The 16,359-nt window shown below is 48.1% G+C and overlaps 2 protein-coding genes across 8 annotated transcripts in view; both read left to right on the plus strand.

The window, feature by feature from the left end:
• The window catches only part of MYO3A (myosin IIIA), a 236,746-nt gene extending 234,380 nt beyond the window's left edge, over positions 1–2,366 (plus strand). For 5 of the 6 annotated variants that reach the window (XM_034643926.1, XM_034643927.1, XM_034643929.1 and 2 more), the window contains one exon: positions 1,472–2,366. In XM_034643926.1, coding sequence (XP_034499817.1) covers positions 1,472–1,589 — 118 coding nt within the window. In that variant the 3' untranslated portion in view covers positions 1,590–2,366. The remainder of the gene's footprint in view (positions 1–1,471) is intronic. The other variant, XR_004620761.1, reaches the window with a different exon arrangement.
• Positions 2,367–2,478: 112 nt separating this feature from the next.
• GAD2 (glutamate decarboxylase 2) overlaps positions 2,479–16,359 on the plus strand; it is an 82,422-nt gene continuing 68,541 nt past the window's right edge. Inside the window, exons 1-7 of one of the 2 annotated variants that reach the window (XM_034644224.1) lie at positions 2,479–5,214; positions 5,329–6,392; positions 7,078–7,137; positions 7,346–7,495; positions 8,480–8,713; positions 13,387–13,477; positions 14,027–14,139. In XM_034644224.1, the coding sequence (XP_034500115.1) occupies positions 6,317–6,392; positions 7,078–7,137; positions 7,346–7,495; positions 8,480–8,713; positions 13,387–13,477; positions 14,027–14,139 (724 nt within the window). In that variant the 5' untranslated portion in view covers positions 2,479–5,214; positions 5,329–6,316. Of the gene's footprint in view, positions 6,393–7,077; positions 7,138–7,345; positions 7,496–8,479; positions 8,714–13,386; positions 13,478–14,026; positions 14,140–16,359 lie in introns of both variants that reach the window. The other variant, XM_002928027.3, reaches the window with a different exon arrangement.

Here is a 16,359-nt window from a genome sequence, read left to right on the forward strand (position 1 = left end):
AACCAAAATATTTATCCCCCTTTCCCCCAAAAAATACTCTTCCTCTAACCTTCCCCATCTCATTAAATGGCAACTTCATCCTTCCAATTGTTCAAGCCAAAAACCTTGGAGACCTTCTTGATTCCTTTCATTTACACCCCACATCCAATGTATCAGCAAACTCTTTCAGTTCTGCCTTCAAATATAACCAAAACCTTATCAGTTCTTTCCTCTTCTTTAAGCCGCATCCAAGCCACTATCAGCCTGGCTGGGACTACTGCAGTATCTCCTATCAGACCTCCTTAGTTTACTTACTTTAGAGCCAGATCCTTTTATGAACCATTCCTCCACTCATATCCCTCCAATGTCTGCCTAGCTCTAAGTAAAATTCATATCCTTGCCATTTCCCAAAGCACTGTTATCTGCCACATTATCCCTTCATTTCTCCTGCTCTCAATCCTTGCTATTCTCCCCCTTGCTCACTTCATTCAAGCCACAATGGCCTCCTTGCTCTTCCATGAAGACAGTACACATGCTGTAGTCTTGGAGCCTTTACACTGGTTGACCCATCATCCTGGAATGACTGCTCTTCCCAAAGAGATCTGCCTGGCTCACCCCTCCTCTTCCCTTCAGGTCTCTTCTCAAATGTCACCTTATCAGAGAGGCCTTTCCTGGTCACCCTCAATGAAAGTGCTTGTATACGCAAACACACACACACACACACACACACACACACACCCATCAGCCTTATCTCCTTTGCCTGCCTTACTCTTCTGCATAGCATCTCACCACCTGGCATATTAAGGTTGTCTGTGGTCCTCTCCCACACTAGATCAAACTCCATGAGTGTGGGGACTTACGTTTACCCTTAGCCTACACTGACAGCTAATACTTAGTAGGGAGCACATAAGTAAATGAAGTATCTTTGTAGCTGCATAAGGGAGCACCTTTCTTCCCCAGGCAAGCCGCAGAATCTAAAGGTAAGGTTGGTAGATTTTCCCTGTGTAGGTTCAGGAAAGGTGGCCCAATAGCCTCCTTGAAAGAGCAGACTGGGCCCACAGCTACCTGTGGTTGATCGAATTTGGGAGGAGTGCTTCAGAGAAACATTTGAGCAGTTTTAAAACCCAAAACGATGGTCGTCTATTTAGGCGCTTTGAATTTTCCTGCTTGACCAAAATGTGTTAAAAAAAAATTAAGATACTAAAATAAATATTTGTTTATTGGTTGTGAGTTCTTGCAAACCGGGGGAAGCTCACCTCTCTCAACTATCCCTTCTGACGCCTTACTTAGCTGTCATCTGAAGAGAGAGTCACCAGGTTTCCCCTCCTGCTTGGGGAAAATTGAAAACCTGCTGAGAAAATTATGCAGCTGTTTTGAATGCGAGGCTCTTAAACGCCTGCAGTTGGTGGGAGGTGTGAGGAATAGAACCGCCTCGCTGGGTGGGCGGGGCGCCGCTGCGCCGCTGACTCTCGGGCCCTGGGTCTCGCTGCAGGTGCTGGGCGGAGGAGAACCAGGAGCGGGAGGAAAAGGACTCCGCGGCCAACCCCTACGACTACCGGAGGCTCCTGCGCAAAACCTCCCAGCGGCAGCGCCTTGTGCAGCAGGTGTAACCCGGCTGTTCTGGGGGCCATCCCACGGGAATGTGCGCGAGACTGCGGGACTTTGCGGGGGCCAAAGCGGGGGACCCTCTGGCACTGGCACCACAGGGAGCTGAAGCCGCGGCCCTGACCTTAGCAGGGGCTGCCCGCTGTGCTCGCCCCTCGATTGCCTGGGCCAACCTCTCCGGAGGCGAAGAAGTGAGAGCTCTTCTTCGGACGCGGTGTCTCCGTACTCCCGCACCCTCCACTCCCACCAGCCCTCCAGCTGGAGCATCCCTATCCCTGGCCCCCTGTGTATCTCTTTGATCACTCATTTGAAACTCCCGTGGACCTGACTGCGCCTGAGCTCTCGCCGATCCCTCTTCTCTCATTTTGGGCGACTTCAAAGATTTCTTTTTCCTTGGAAACGGCTCTCCCCGCCCCGCGGAACCCTCGAGGGGCGAGCAAAACATAGCCCCGGTTGGGAGGAGAGGCGAAGGCGGGGGAAGCTTTGAAGATGAACTTCATCTCACACTCGCGCTTTCCCTTCCCGTGGTTATTGAGGTTATTAAATAAAGGAGGTGCCCTGGAAAGTCCGTGGCTTTGGGGGTGGTACACCGATATTCCCCTTCAGGGCTGTACTCCTCCTGTCCAGCTGTGCAGGTGCAGGTGCCCAGGCAGGGGGGCGACGCTGTCTTCTGTCTCCGCCAGCGAACAACTCCCGACTCCAACCATCCCAAACAAACATGCCATCTAAGTTAAAACCCAGGTCTTGCGACCCAAACATGGCCTCCGGACAAATCCCCAAATTCCCCGCACACTGCGCTCGGGCACGCACACCGTTAGCTCCACCACTGAGCAAACTGAAAGGTTATTCAGGCTTTCCTAGTCTGCCAGTTTGAGGCAATCCTCTTGGCTCCGAATTCTGGAGTATTTAAGAGAGAGGGGAGGGCGATGCGTGGGCAGAAGTTTTCCTTCCTCGGTTGACTGCATCTTATTTGGGTTGAGCTCTTCTGTGGAACTGACACCGTCTGTGTCTACGCGGTCTGAAGAGCATCAGGAAGGATGGCGAGGTGATTTCATGGATGACTGAATTGGGAGAAGGGTTTTGGGATGGGGATTGTCCCTCCTGCTGGTGTATGTTGCACCTGCGGCCCGGAGACTATGGGGGAAATTTTGGAGGACTGAGTGAAGACGGGTGAATGTTGCACAGCTTGCCCACAGGATGTAAGGTTCTCTCCAGCCCAAAATGTGGACGCCAAAAGGTCCCGCAGAGATGACTCATACAACCTCTTCATTTTACAAATGAGACCAGCTCGAGGGGAAACCTCCTGCTGTGGCAGGGCTAAACTCAGAGTTGAAGTGCCTGCTGTAGGCCCTGCTCCTTCCCTGGGTTCTCGTTGCAGCCTCCGCTCGGGGTCAGCCTTGGGGACCACCGAGAACTCAGTTGTGATGGTCTGCAGGCCTAGCACAGGCACCAGTGAAACCAGCACCTCGGGGCACTGTGCACTGTCAAGGAGGCGAGAGATTCTGGAACCCGAGGTGAATCGAGTCCCCACGCCCCCACCCAAGCATCCGCCCACCACCGGGAGGTCCCCTGGGGAAAAAGCTGATCTCCACTTCGCTGCCAGGCCTCTTCTTCAAACTCCTGAAGTGGCCCGTGTGCACCAGAGGCCTGGCAACCCCAGTCCTTCTGTTGCTGGATTGGGGACAATAGGCACCCTCCCTTAACTCTCCACCCCTTTTTAAGTGGGTTTAGAAAAGGGAATCTCGAACACTCGGTGACAGGTTTCAGTGTTTTTGTTTCCCTTTTTTCTTTTGTATTTGTTTGTTTCCTCTCCTTTTTCTTTCTTTCTTTCTTTCCATCTCCCGTTTTCTGTCCTTCGGCATTTAAGCACTGGGAAGACACAAGGGAAAACTTGTAGCAGATGTTCTTCTTTGGGAGACCTGCAATGCCATCTCTGGATAACCCAGGGACAAGAAATAGGTCAACCCAGGAAACCTGCCCAGTAGAGCAGCCCCTGGAGCCTGGGTTTCTCTCCCCCTATTGAGGAAGAGGCTTCGAAAGCTTTTCCCCAGAGCACTGGCCCTCCTCCCCTTCCCATTCGGTGGCTGCCTCCTTTGTGAACTAATGACTGTAATTATTACCTCCCTGAGCTCTTTTGTTATCTCGGAAGCCAAGCCAGGGAGTGGGGGGAGTGGGCTCCTTTTTGAAATCAAAGTCTTTATAAAGCAAATTGCTGTCTAGGGAGGACCCACGTTAAGGAAAGACAAATCAGATCCCCGAGTGCTGTGAAATAGGGTGTGTTACATTTAAAAAATGTAAATACCACCATTAGATTCAAAGTACTCCAGAGCTGTGGGATTTAATCGAGTTTCAACAGTGGGATTTTACGCCGTGTTTTAAAAAAAAATACGTTAAATCCAGGTGTTGTGTTTCTACCTTCCCTGTGCTTTAATCCGTTTCCACCTTCGGGGCTTCGTGAATGATTCAAATGCTTGTTTTAAAGAATCTTTATGTCTTCAACCATTTATCCATTGCCGAAATGTTCTGCAACCCCAGCGTGCTGGGTTGAAGCAAAACATTAGCAGGATTTGTTGTGGATTTAAACAAAGAACTGGTCTCTCGACTCGCATCCGCACTGCTGGAGCTAGAGCTGCGGAGCTGCCCTGCCCGCGCGCAGACGACCGAACCACGAAGTTTTTACAACCTGGCGTCGTAACCTGGGTCCTCTGAAGCCGAGAGCTCCGGAGAAGGTGGCCACACTGAGGCCTGGGTCCATGCCCACCAAGGGCCCGCAGCCTGAGGCAGGCTTCTCGACACAGCAGGCTTTGCGCCAAGTCTGCGGCAGGACCTTGGCTAGCGCCCTCCCCAGACGCCACTCCCGGGCAGGGATTGAGAGCCTAGTGCTCCTTCCCGCTCGGGCACCCAGACAAAGCTTCATGGAGAGACTTTACCAGGCCCCCGCGTGCCTGGGGAACACAGGACCTGGGCTTGATGCGGTCACCCAGGCCCCACGACGCCCTTCCTAAGCGAGGATCGAGGGGCGGTGGCCAAGACTGAGGATCCGGGAGTCTCCGTTTTGCCAGATTTGGTGACTTGATTCGGGGGCGGGGGGGGCAGAGTAATAAGGGCTTGTGAACAGAGTGGAAATGAAAAACGCTCGCTCAAGGGAATGCACGCGGCGGAAGGCAGGACGCAGCCTTTCCCCACCGGAGTCTTCCTCAGCCTCTGAGAGGCCAGGAGCCGCAAAGTGTACGTGACGCTGATCTCTGCTACCAAAGGAAAGGAACGCGAAATCAACGCGGCCCCAAAATCTCAGGGCGTCTTCCCTTTGTTTAACGGTTTTTAACGTAAAGGATTTTGTTAAGATAGTAGAGATTCTGACTTTCTCAGGAAAGAAGAAACCCCTTCTCAGCAGGCCTCAGAAATAGTGAATCTCGCCGCCCCCACCACCCTCCGCCCGCTATCGTGAAGATTCTCGGAGGGCTGGGAGTGGGGAGCAGATCGTTGATTTGAGGCCCTCTGACTTGAAGGCCCAGCAGGCGATGCCTTCTTTCAGCCTTGAATTTGGAAAGCTCGGATTGCTTAGCCTCCCACGCACACATCGATTTCGGTCACACGAAAGCAGCAAACCCTTCGCCTCCGCGGGCCAAGGTCACTAAATGACCCAATCCCATCCCACATCAGCCGTCAATCCTGCCTGCGGATTCTAGTTGCGCTCCCTCGCCCCCCTCCAAGAAGTTTTTGTTCTTTTTTTTTCCCCCCCAGCCCGAGGTCCTCGGTGATAGGCTCCTGCATGGATTTTAATTGCCTCAATCAGCAGTCTTTCTCCCAGCCGTCAGTCAGATCCTGGACGGTGGGTTCAGCGACCGCGCTCCCCGAAGCACAGGAATGACGCGCTCCCGAGCACCGCGCGGCTCAGTAGGAAGGCGTCAGGCTCTACTAAGGAGCTGAAATGAGTGCTTCGGTGCGTAGGCGCCCTTCCCCCACCGTCCCTTCCCCGAGCTCACGAACCGCTCGTGATTCCAGCCCAGCCGCCGGGGCTCTCGAGGTCACAGCGACCTCAGCACCGTCTCAGAGGAAGGCGGCGCGGAAATCGCGCCTCCTTCCCGGCAGCAGGAGCCAGACCTCAAACAATACGCCAATCGATGCCTATATGAGGCCACCGGCTCCGCCTCGCCGAGGTCTCTCTAGTCTACCCCTCGCTGAAGCCCGCGCGCAGTCAGCAGCGTTAGCACTCTGGACAGCGCACCCGGGCCCGCGGGGGCTGTTTGCAGGCTCGCAGCTAGCGGTCCCCAGAGGCTCCCCTGCACCCCTCCCCCGACACGCTCTGACTCCAGCTCGTGCGCGCTGTCTGCCTCGCATCCTCCCTCTCCCATTTTTTTCTCTCCGCCGCCCCCTCATCCATCCCGATTGGACTCCTTCTCCTTCAAAAGCAGTTCGGGTACTCGGCGCTTTCTCATATCCCTGCTGCGCGGACACTTCAGTCTCCTTCCCTATTTAACCTCAGCCCTTCCGAGAGTTGCCACGTCTCCAAGCCCTAACCCCAACACACACACACACGCACTCACACGCAGACACGCACGTTTCCTGTCCCTGTGTGACACCCACCCTCTGCCGCACGGCCGCGCGGGTCCTCGCTCGGTGCCCTCCTCCCGCCACACTCACACGCACGCAGGCGCGCGCAGGGCCGAGCCGAGGACAGCTCGCCGACAGTTCGCACTCGGAGGCGACCCGCTCCAGTCTCACAGCGCTGATGGCATCTCCAGGCTCCGGCTTTTGGTCCTTCGGGTCTGAAGATGGCTCCGGGGATCCCGAGAACCCCGGCACAGGTAGGGGAACAGGGGTCTGCAGCAGGAGAGCTCTGCGGGTGGACTGGGGTTTGCAGTGCTAGGGAAGAGGAAGGTTTTTCCACCTGCAGCAGGAAACTTCGGACACTTGGCCCTGCTCTCGCTGTAGGTCCCTGATGGCCCAAGAGACCAAACCCCCACAGGTCCTTATCCCTTGGAAAGTCACCCAAAGAATCTCAGACCCATTTCAAAGAAGTCTGGGAGAGCCCCCCAAACACAGAGGCGTCTCCTCGACACCGAATTCTGTGGGCCTGGGGCACTCCACCATCTTGGTGTCTGGACCCTGTAGAGGGATAGAGAGGCTGTGGGGAAAGGGAAAAAATGAAAGAGAATTCTTGGTCTGGAAAAAGAGCCTGCGAGGAAAATGGACAGCTTCAGTATCTAGGAAAACTCGCTGGAGCAGGGCAGGGAGGGGAGTTTGCTTGAACCTACTGGCACCTGGAAGGGTCTGGACTTCTCTTGGAAACAAATCAGCGAACGTAAGGTCGGGCTGGGCCGGGCCGCCTGGCTGCCGCGCCCCTCCTGCACCTGTCCTCTGTGCAGAGCCCCAGGCGGCCCCTTTTCGAACCCCGAGTTTAGTGCGGTTGTTCCCGTGGAACGAAATTTCACACGTCTGTCTGCTGTTCTCTTTCTGTCTCGCTGTCCTCCTACCTGTCTTTGCTTGCAGCGAGAGCCTGGTGTCAGGTGGCCCAGAAGTTCACGGGCGGCATCGGAAACAAGCTGTGCGGTGAGTGCCCTGCCCGTGCCCGTGCCCGTGCCGGGGGAGGGAGTCGAACACCGCCAGTCGGTTGCCTCTGGGCCCCGCGGGGGCAATGTCACCTTCTCACCTACGCATCCCCAACAGCGGAGTTGAGATTTCTTGGACGGGGATGGGCAGGGGCGAGGGAGCCGGGACCGCCAGGCGGCTGACCAGTGCTCTCGATGTGCTTGCCTAGCCCTGCTCTACCGCGATGCCGAGAAGCCGGCGGAGAGTGGCGGGAGCGAGCCCTCGCGGGCCACCTCCCGGAAGGGCGCCTGTGCCTGTAATCAGAAGCCTTGCAGCTGCCCCAAAGCGGATGTCAACTATGCGTTTCTACACGCAACAGGTAAAGGCGCCTCGTGGGGTCCCCGGGAGCCACTGTCCCTCGCACTGTTCCACCCACCGCGACCAGAAGGGACTCGGTGACAGTGGCCTGACCCGAGTTGTCGAGAAGCAGGGCGGAGGTGGACCTTAACGTGAATCTTCAGCTGAAAGCGAGAAACGCGGGGCCTATCCCTTGCGTCTCAGCCCCAACCCCGGCCTCTGCGTAGCGCTGGGTGCGGGCGTTCCAAGGGGACTCTAGGGCCGCGGCGCTCTTGCCCCAGTGCCGCCCTCGGGTCTGCGGTTGGCGGAGGTCCCCGCGGGCGCTGGACCTCGAGTTCGGCTTCTGGGTGGCCGCTGAAACTGTTGGGACTTGGTTGGTGAGACTTTCTAGGTCTTTAGATGACAAGAGTAATTCATAGCTGCAATTTCACAGGGAATCTATTCTATTCACGTGAGACCTGCGCGCGGTTTTATATGCTTGTGTTTACACACCCAGTCACCTAAATGAGCGTGAGCGCGCGCGCGCGCGCGCACACACACACACACACACACACGCACTGACTTAGGAAATAGCGAGCCATCTTAATGGGTCAGAGATCCTAACATTGCATACTCCACTTTGCCTGATTTGCCCAAAAGCATTCCTCAAGCGTTTCTGATGTGACGTATTTCTATAATCATTTAACATGATTTACTGAGATAGAACATTTAGGACGGACCCCTGTGAAACAGATGAATGGAGGCACACTCCTTTTAAAAAAAGAAAGCAAACAATATGTTTTGGATTGAAGTGCAAGAATTAATTTGGGGTGGGGGAGAAACCGCAATTTCTCTTTTTCCTTTGTCTTTGAAAAATACCTCCCCTTTAAAGAAAACGCTCTGTGTTTCCAGATTTTTTTCTTTAAGCACTAAAGCTCTCAGTCCAAAGAGTAATTGCCGGATCAAGATCTTGCCTGGATATTTTCACAGTAAAATTAAAATGTAGCATTTTGATTCCATTCTTTAGACTTGCTGCCAGCGTGTGACGGAGAAAGGCCCACTTTGGCATTTCTGCAAGATGTTATGGACATTTTGCTTCAATATGTGGTGAAAAGTTTCGATAGATCAACCAAAGTGATTGATTTCCATTACCCTAATGAGCTCCTTCAAGAGTATAACTGGGAATTGGCAGACCAGCCACAAAATTTGGAGGAAATTTTGATGCATTGCCAAACGACTCTAAAATATGCAATTAAAACAGGTATTGTCCAGTCAAAAATAATAAAGCTCTTTTTTCCGTTTACAATTTTTATTTTTTATATAAAAATGTTTTCTGTTTTATGGAGTTACTGGTATTTTCAAATTTACAAGGTTGTTTTCATCAATTAAAGTCATTATTAGAGTGATAAAAAGCAACGGCACCCTTTACAATTAATATTCATGCTTCTGAAGTTGATAATATCAGAAACATTATAAATGTATTAAATGTAAATCATCAGATTTTACATTGCACGTATTTGGGCACAGAGACTAACCACTGATGTAGAAGCAGAGGCCGGTACAAGTGGCCCAACGTGGAGAAAGAAAGGGAATATGGAAATGAAAGCCCAGAAGGCATGATCCAAACACAAGCCCAAATACTGGTGTCGTGCTAGTCATTTCCTTGGCATGGGAATGGCCAGACATTGGGCAAACCATCCTAGGTAATCACTGCAACAGGGGGATAATATTTTGACATTGTCTCAAATGGTCAGGACTTCAGATTCAAACCCCAGGTTTTCTCTTTTTAAAAAGAAATGTACACAAAAGAAAACACAATATAAACTAGCTTAACTACACAGCCTTGTTATATACAAGGATGTGTGTGCTTCATTGCCATTCTGAATATAAAATAATGAAAATGGGTGGGGGAGGGAAATCAAATATCCTTATTTTAAAATGTATTTTGTATTTATTGTTTTTGGGGTTTGTTTTTTTTTTACAGTATTCTTCATGCTCTATGCATTTTACAGCCCTAGGTGTAAAATTTATTTGGGCATATTCTAAGCTTTCATTTTATCTACACAAAATCGGCTATTTATCTCCCCAGGTCATGATCATGCCTTCTTTTCCTGCATTGTCTCTAGTCATGCTGATGCTTGATGGCACTACACTTCATTAAAGCAATAAAAATAGGTATGAATGAATTTCACGAGGGATAGAATACCTTGTGGATCTAAATTGATTTGTAGCCTTAAAAAAGACCTGCTAGCAAATAAAAATGTCACATGAATATTAATTACCACAGAAACTTGATCTTTTTATGTTGCCATTTCTTTGGTTAATGAGTTATCGTAGTACTCTAATCAACAATAAGCATTTTAAGAATGTTTGCTGTGTGACTTTTAGCTACTTCTTTTTGTTTTTGCTTTTGCATTCGTTATACCAACAGAGAGGAAAAGTATGCAGAGAAGAAGCCGAGGGAAGTCGCTCTGCTGCATTATTCGTGTTTACTTTTGTGAGACTGTAGACTTAGGACTAGGTACATAGGGAAAGGAGTTTAACTTGGTGATTTCGATCACACTTGGTCTGTGGAGTATGAATTTTGAAGGCTTATTAGCTGTCATTCTCAATTATGTTCACAGAGAATCCACATGATGTATATACGAGGCATTAAAGATGTTCCTCCTCCCAGCTTTTGATGTCTTTGTGGGTGCAAACCTGAACAGTTCTTTTCATTCATTTTTGTTTGAACCATTTTCCTAACCTAATACTTAAATATGATAATAGTAGGTTGCTACCTATTATTTTAATTGCTACCAAACCGAAAAGAGCCTATAAAGGTGTTTTACACCATCACCATAAAAGCTGGTCATGTCTGACATGTAATTTAAAGAGTTAAGATAATGGGAATTGCAAGTCAATGAAAGTCATAGTTCTGTCTATCAATGCTTCATTTAGTGTTGGGAGAAGATGGGTCAATTTAATTCTTAGATTTTGCCATAATGCTTGTGAAATTGTTGGTCAAGTGTCATTCTAATGACACTTTATTTAATGTTGAGGGGAAAATAGGATTAGGTTGGATTTCTAAGCATCAATATTGATATTATTCACAACATATGTAGTCTTCTGGTCTTCCCCACTCCACCCCCAAATAGCAGTTCAAAGAATTAACACCAGTTGCCTCTTTTTGACTGGCAAGTTTACAGGTTTTTATGTTATAACTGGTATTGGACAACTAGTACTATTTAGGGTCTGTAAAGTAGTTACCATCCCTGTGACTATTAGGCATTTTAGTTCTCCTCGGGAGATGCTTTTATAAAATATGTTAAGACTTGCTTTCTACTGAGAGTCCTTAATCTAATTTCCACTTGGGCTCCAAGCTTTAGAGAGGAGTGAGGGGCAGTGGGGAAATACTTGCAAATTAAAGTCCTCATGTATTGTTAACATTACATCTGTAAGAACTGTTGGAACAGAAAACTGAAAGCTGTAGGGAATGATAGAATTTTGAAATAATTAACATTTTCGAGGGTCATTGGACTTGGTGGTAGTGGTGGTGGTAGTGGTGGTGGCTGGGGAGTGCAGGGGTTAATGTTGGCTTGAGTCTTGTAACGGAGCTATCAAAGAAATGGAAGCATCGATAAATGAGGCCGTCCTTGGTTGCGTGCTGCAGGTGCACGGAATGCAGTTTGGACCGACTTTGGGGCCCTCCCCAACTGATTGTGGACAAGAGGGTCAGGGCCTCCCCGGGGCTGGTTGTTCGCAGAGCCTGCGCGCCCTTCCTGGCTCATTTGCTAATCTGTGGGGAGCGTTCCAGAGGCCCGAGCGGCTCTAATCTCACGTTGCCTCCTCGCTGTCTCCCCGGGGGCGCCGCTGTGCCTGGCCGCCGATTCCCGGGTCCGGTGGGGGAGGCAGCGGCGGCAGCTGGATGCCCAGAACGGCTGGGACAGCTGGCCGCCTCCAAGGCAGGGCTCTCACACCCTTTCTCTCCGAGAGCCCTGCCTGGATTCCCCGGCAGCCTGTGGAGGTCACGGGAAAGGAGCAAATAGAATATTTCTGCAGCATACTTCTGCAGAAATCAAGAGGACATGTTGTTCTAACCTGTCAAACTATCTCCCTCCATTTTTTCCACATCACCGTCAGTGAATGAAAATTTTGAGGCGCGAGAGATTCAGGTGCCATGGGAGATCAAGATCAAAAAAAACAGAGAAGGGAGTCAAGCCACTGAAACCTCAAACTGGCTTCACACTTTTCCAAACGCAGCCAGCAGGGTGAATTGGCCTTTTGATATTCTGGGGCTGGATACATACACCTTGGAATTTCTCTCAAATTTTTTTTTTTTTTTGGCAGAGATTTTCATGCCAATGTTCCCAGAGAGTTAAATAGTGTGTGATAATAGACGCTAGAATCATCCAGAAAATGCATATGAATTGGGAGAGTAGATTAATGGATTGATTTGCTAATCTTTATTAATTTCCTCGCTTTAAAGAAATGGCTTAGGGAAAGAGAAATGAAGGGGCATCAGGAGGGAGAAGCGGCTGTGATTTCAGCTGTGAGCTCTAATGAAATGGGGAGTCAATGAGGCAGAGACAGGGGAGGGCTGTTCCAGACCGAGGCTCCAGCGGCAGCAGGAAAGGGGCTTTCTCACTTTACTTGGATGCATAAACTGACAGGGTCAGCATCAGAGGGCCTGGTAGAGAGCGAAATGGTAGAAGGGAGCTGTGCACAGGGAGGCAAAACAATGCCGGAGAATGAGCAAGAGCCATACAAATCCCAGTCTCTTTGAAATGTGCCCTTTCCCAGCTCCTATCTTTTCTCCGTGTCTAATTGTCCAGCCACATGCCTGAGGCTGATAAGAGAGTACTCCAGTCCTGGAGATAAGCTCTGTGTTGACTTTAGTCCCTGCTTTCCCCATTGCCTTCCTTTATCTTGTTTTGCCCATGCTGGCTTGAGAGACTGTCATCCCCAGGCTTCAGACAGGTGTCCAATAAGTGGCGGCTGCCTTTTTATCAGATGCTATGTCCATAATTGATAATCTTCCAAAATTTTTGCTGCCAAGCAGATCACAGATTTAGAGATAGGCTTTTCTGGGGCAAGACAAGGAATGGAATTCTGATGAGATATTTACAATCACATTTTAAATAATAGCCTCAGGAGTATTTGGATGTCAACTCCTTTAGAGAGTTTTAGAGAAACCTAGAAGTTAATTAGGTAAGCCTTGCTAATGGACCCATCAGACCAATGAATATGTCTTCATGTATCTTGTTGACAAGGCAGTGAGGTTGACTGTATCCTGCTTTATTTTAAATCACAACTATGAAGGAGTTCTGTTGTTTATAATCAAATATTTGGACAGAAAAGAGTCGACAAGAATTAGATTTGCCCGTGCCTCTTTAGACAATCATCACCTTTTGAATCCAGGGCAAATCACTCAACAGAGTGTCCTATTTTCTCATTTTTGCCTTGTCTTTTGTAATCATCAGTCATCTGTCACTGGTATGTATCACTATGAATGTTGGCATGCCTGGTGGATGTCATGATATGACTGATTCCCAGAACAATGTCAACAAAAAAGGATTTTTAGCAGCGTGAGTGTAAACAAGAATAGCTTTGGATTACACACGCATTTTAATTTGCAAATGTATTGAAGGGATGATAGGAAATCAACTAGCACCCACATTGCAAACCACACTTCTTATTTTTTTATAGGATAATGTTTAGAGGAAGTTTTTTTAGAGTGTGTTTTAAGAAATACCAAAACCCAAAGTAGTCTCTCTTGTTAGATGAAATGCTCCTTTTGGGGTGTGTCTGTGTGCACGCACGTGTTGCGTTTCTGAATATGGATTTCCGTTACTGAAGAATCTTTCAAGGTTCTTTAGCTAGAGCAATCATATGTTTGAGCGGCATTTATTTTCTCCGGATGCAGTCCTGATTCTGGCATTCCATTTTATTCAGGGCATCCCAGATATTTCAATCAACTTTCCACTGGACTGGATATGGTTGGATTGGCAGCAGACTGGCTGACTTCAACAGCAAACACAAACATGTAAGTCGTTAAATGTGGGTGTGTTTTTTTTAAATCCTAATTATTAGTGAGATTTCATAGTCTTTATCCTACCTCTCACGTGAAAATCTCTTTTTAATTAAGTAGCCCCTAACATAGTGATACAAACTTCAGAAGTATATGGGTGTTCACTCTAACTTAAAAGAGCCCTGATGTATCTTTCATGCAGTCAAAGCTATATAACATTTTTCAAACACAAAGGGCACTTTTCTTGGCATTTTGGATTTATAATTATGTATAATGTGAACAAGAAATGGGAGCAGATGATGTCTTTTAAATAGTATTACTCTGCAGTGTCCTTTATTTATTCATTATGATAAATGACCCTTGGGCATTAAGCCCTTAACTTTAGGAATATAGAAGAATGGGCAACTTTTAGGAAGACATAATTTTCTCTCTGCTCAAAGCTATAATCAAAACCTTTGTGAATGTAGGGCTTGAAAGGGGACATACAATAGTTCTGTAGCTGTTGTAATGATGAATTATTTCTTCGAGTTACATACATAAAATGTGGCCATTACTACGTTTCAGGTTCACCTATGAAATTGCTCCAGTATTTGTGCTCTTGGAATATGTCACGCTAAAGAAAATGAGAGAAATCATTGGCTGGCCAGGGGGCTCTGGCGATGGGATATTTTCTCCTGGTATGTGATATTTTCAACCTTTCTTTCTGTTTTTTCTTCTGATATACACTGCCTCCTTATGAACATAAGAGCAATTAAATATCCAGTCTGTATTTCTGCTTGTGTTAAATAGGTTATGTTGATCAAAAGAATGAGTGTGATGATACATGACCATTGATCATGCTTCCAAGCCAACTACCCCACGCAATAGTCATGTATGTTCAGTAAGAGGATAAATCAGGATGACATTTCCGCAATCCTTCTACTGTGACCCTACACAGAAGATGTATGGATCGTGTGGAACAAAGGAATAAAGATTCCTCATAAGGGAACTCACTCTCTGAAACTCTTCCCACAATTAGTGATGGGTAGCCTCATTTAATAAACCCTTCTCTGTGCCGGGATGCATCAAGAGGCAGAGCTATGTAATAGAGCCTAGGTACTCTGCCCCTTTCAAGTAACAACCAGAGAAGCTGATTTACACTAATTTCAGGGAGGGCAGCGAATGACTTGGGAAACCGTTTCTTAAAGCTGAAATGGAGGGTGCAGATTCCTTCCAAAGGCTTCTCTTTCCTTCTCTATCATGCCATTCAGTCTCTACCATCGCCAGCCATTTGATGCTAAGCTCCATTATTTACACCTCTTCCAGCCAAGAGAATCAACCTGACACAGAAAAGCCTTGCCCTTGGTTCCAGATCTGTGTGTGACCTTGGTCTTGACGCAGAGAAAAAAATAGAAGTTAGAAAGGCAGTAGGGAGAGAGTCACTCTGACCCATGGAAAATAAACCTGGTGTGAAGGCTGTCACCTAATAAGTGGTAGGAGAGGGTCATCGGAATGGGTCGGGCGCTCAGGACACTGAGATTGGCCCTGCTGGGGAGGCCACAGCCACCCCTGCCATTAGGTCAGGCCTAGCAAAGGCCATGTTGACTTGTCCGTTCAGCAAACCTACAGAGACAAGTGGATGATGAGGGAGAGAGAAAATAAAGAACAGGTTGAAAGAAGAATTTATAAGCAAGCAACAGAAGCCTCAAGGGTAGGACTTAAATTAAGCAGCTTTACCTACAAGCTCAGATCTGCTATTATATTCTATGCTTTTAAAGATACAACACAATTTTTCAGGTGCTGAAGGAAAATATGTTAGTTAAATGGAAAGGAAAATTAGCCTTTTTTTTCATTAAACACCAGCTGTGATGAATTGAAAGCTAGCCTTTATTTTGTAGGGAACGTAGTTTTCTTTTGGAAAACCATTCCCCATTGAGGGAACTTTGCCATCATTGTCTGGAACTGATGCTCTTAAGGTATTTTTCATGAGGAATTAGGTAGTGTTCAGAGATCAGCATTGTTTCTACCTCTATTCTTCTTCCTCTTACAAGGTTGGCTATGTGGTTGAGCATCCTGGGCTCTCCTTTAATGGTCCCCGGGAGTGGGAAGAGAACAGCTGCTCCTGTTGACCCTGAAAACTTGGCAAACGGGGCTTGGGCCAGACTTCATTTAGCTGTTCTTGGAACCCACTTGCCCCAGAAAATATACACCCAGAGAAAGAACCCTCTTTGGCAGTTCTGCTAAGCCAAGTATGGACACCCCCATCAATGACAGAAGATAACTAGGTAGAAGGACTTTACCTTGATCATGGGGCTCCTTCCTTGGATCCTGAAGATCCATATGCTCTCATGCCAAGATGGAAGCCACTGGTGTCATGCTAAGTGTAATGTAGATGCTGCAAAGTGGGGAGGGGACAGAAGAAAAGGCCATTGGCAACCTGTTTCTGCTCTGCTTTCTACAAGGCATTACAGAGGAGAAATGGATTATAGCATCTTCACTTGCAAATGGATGCCTTTCTAGCCTTATTTCTGGGGTATAGGGTCTTACAATTTAGGGAGTGGGGATAGGGGAAATCATACATTGTATGTGCCTGAGATCTGAAAGTCCTATTTCCCGGGACTAAACACAGAGAGTTAGGTCTGTGACTTGAATATACAGCTCAGCTCAGTTTACCTTACATCTCCATCCATTGCATCCAGAGGCATTGTGCTTCTTGAAAAGTTCCTTGGGACTTCTAGAAGGAATCTGTTTATGTGATGTCACCTATGCCTGGGAGCCAAAGAGAACCGGAGTATTCCTCACTGCTCAGCAAGTCATGAAGTACCAAAGGAGAAGACAGGGAAATCTTGGCTTAGTCACAAAACTTTCCTTACCTAACAGGATTTTCCTGATGATTCCGAGCTCATTTTTGCCTCCTT

Source organism: Ailuropoda melanoleuca, chromosome 15, assembly GCF_002007445.2.
Source record: "Ailuropoda melanoleuca isolate Jingjing chromosome 15, ASM200744v2, whole genome shotgun sequence".
Classification (NCBI taxonomy): Eukaryota; Metazoa; Chordata; class Mammalia; order Carnivora; family Ursidae; genus Ailuropoda; species Ailuropoda melanoleuca.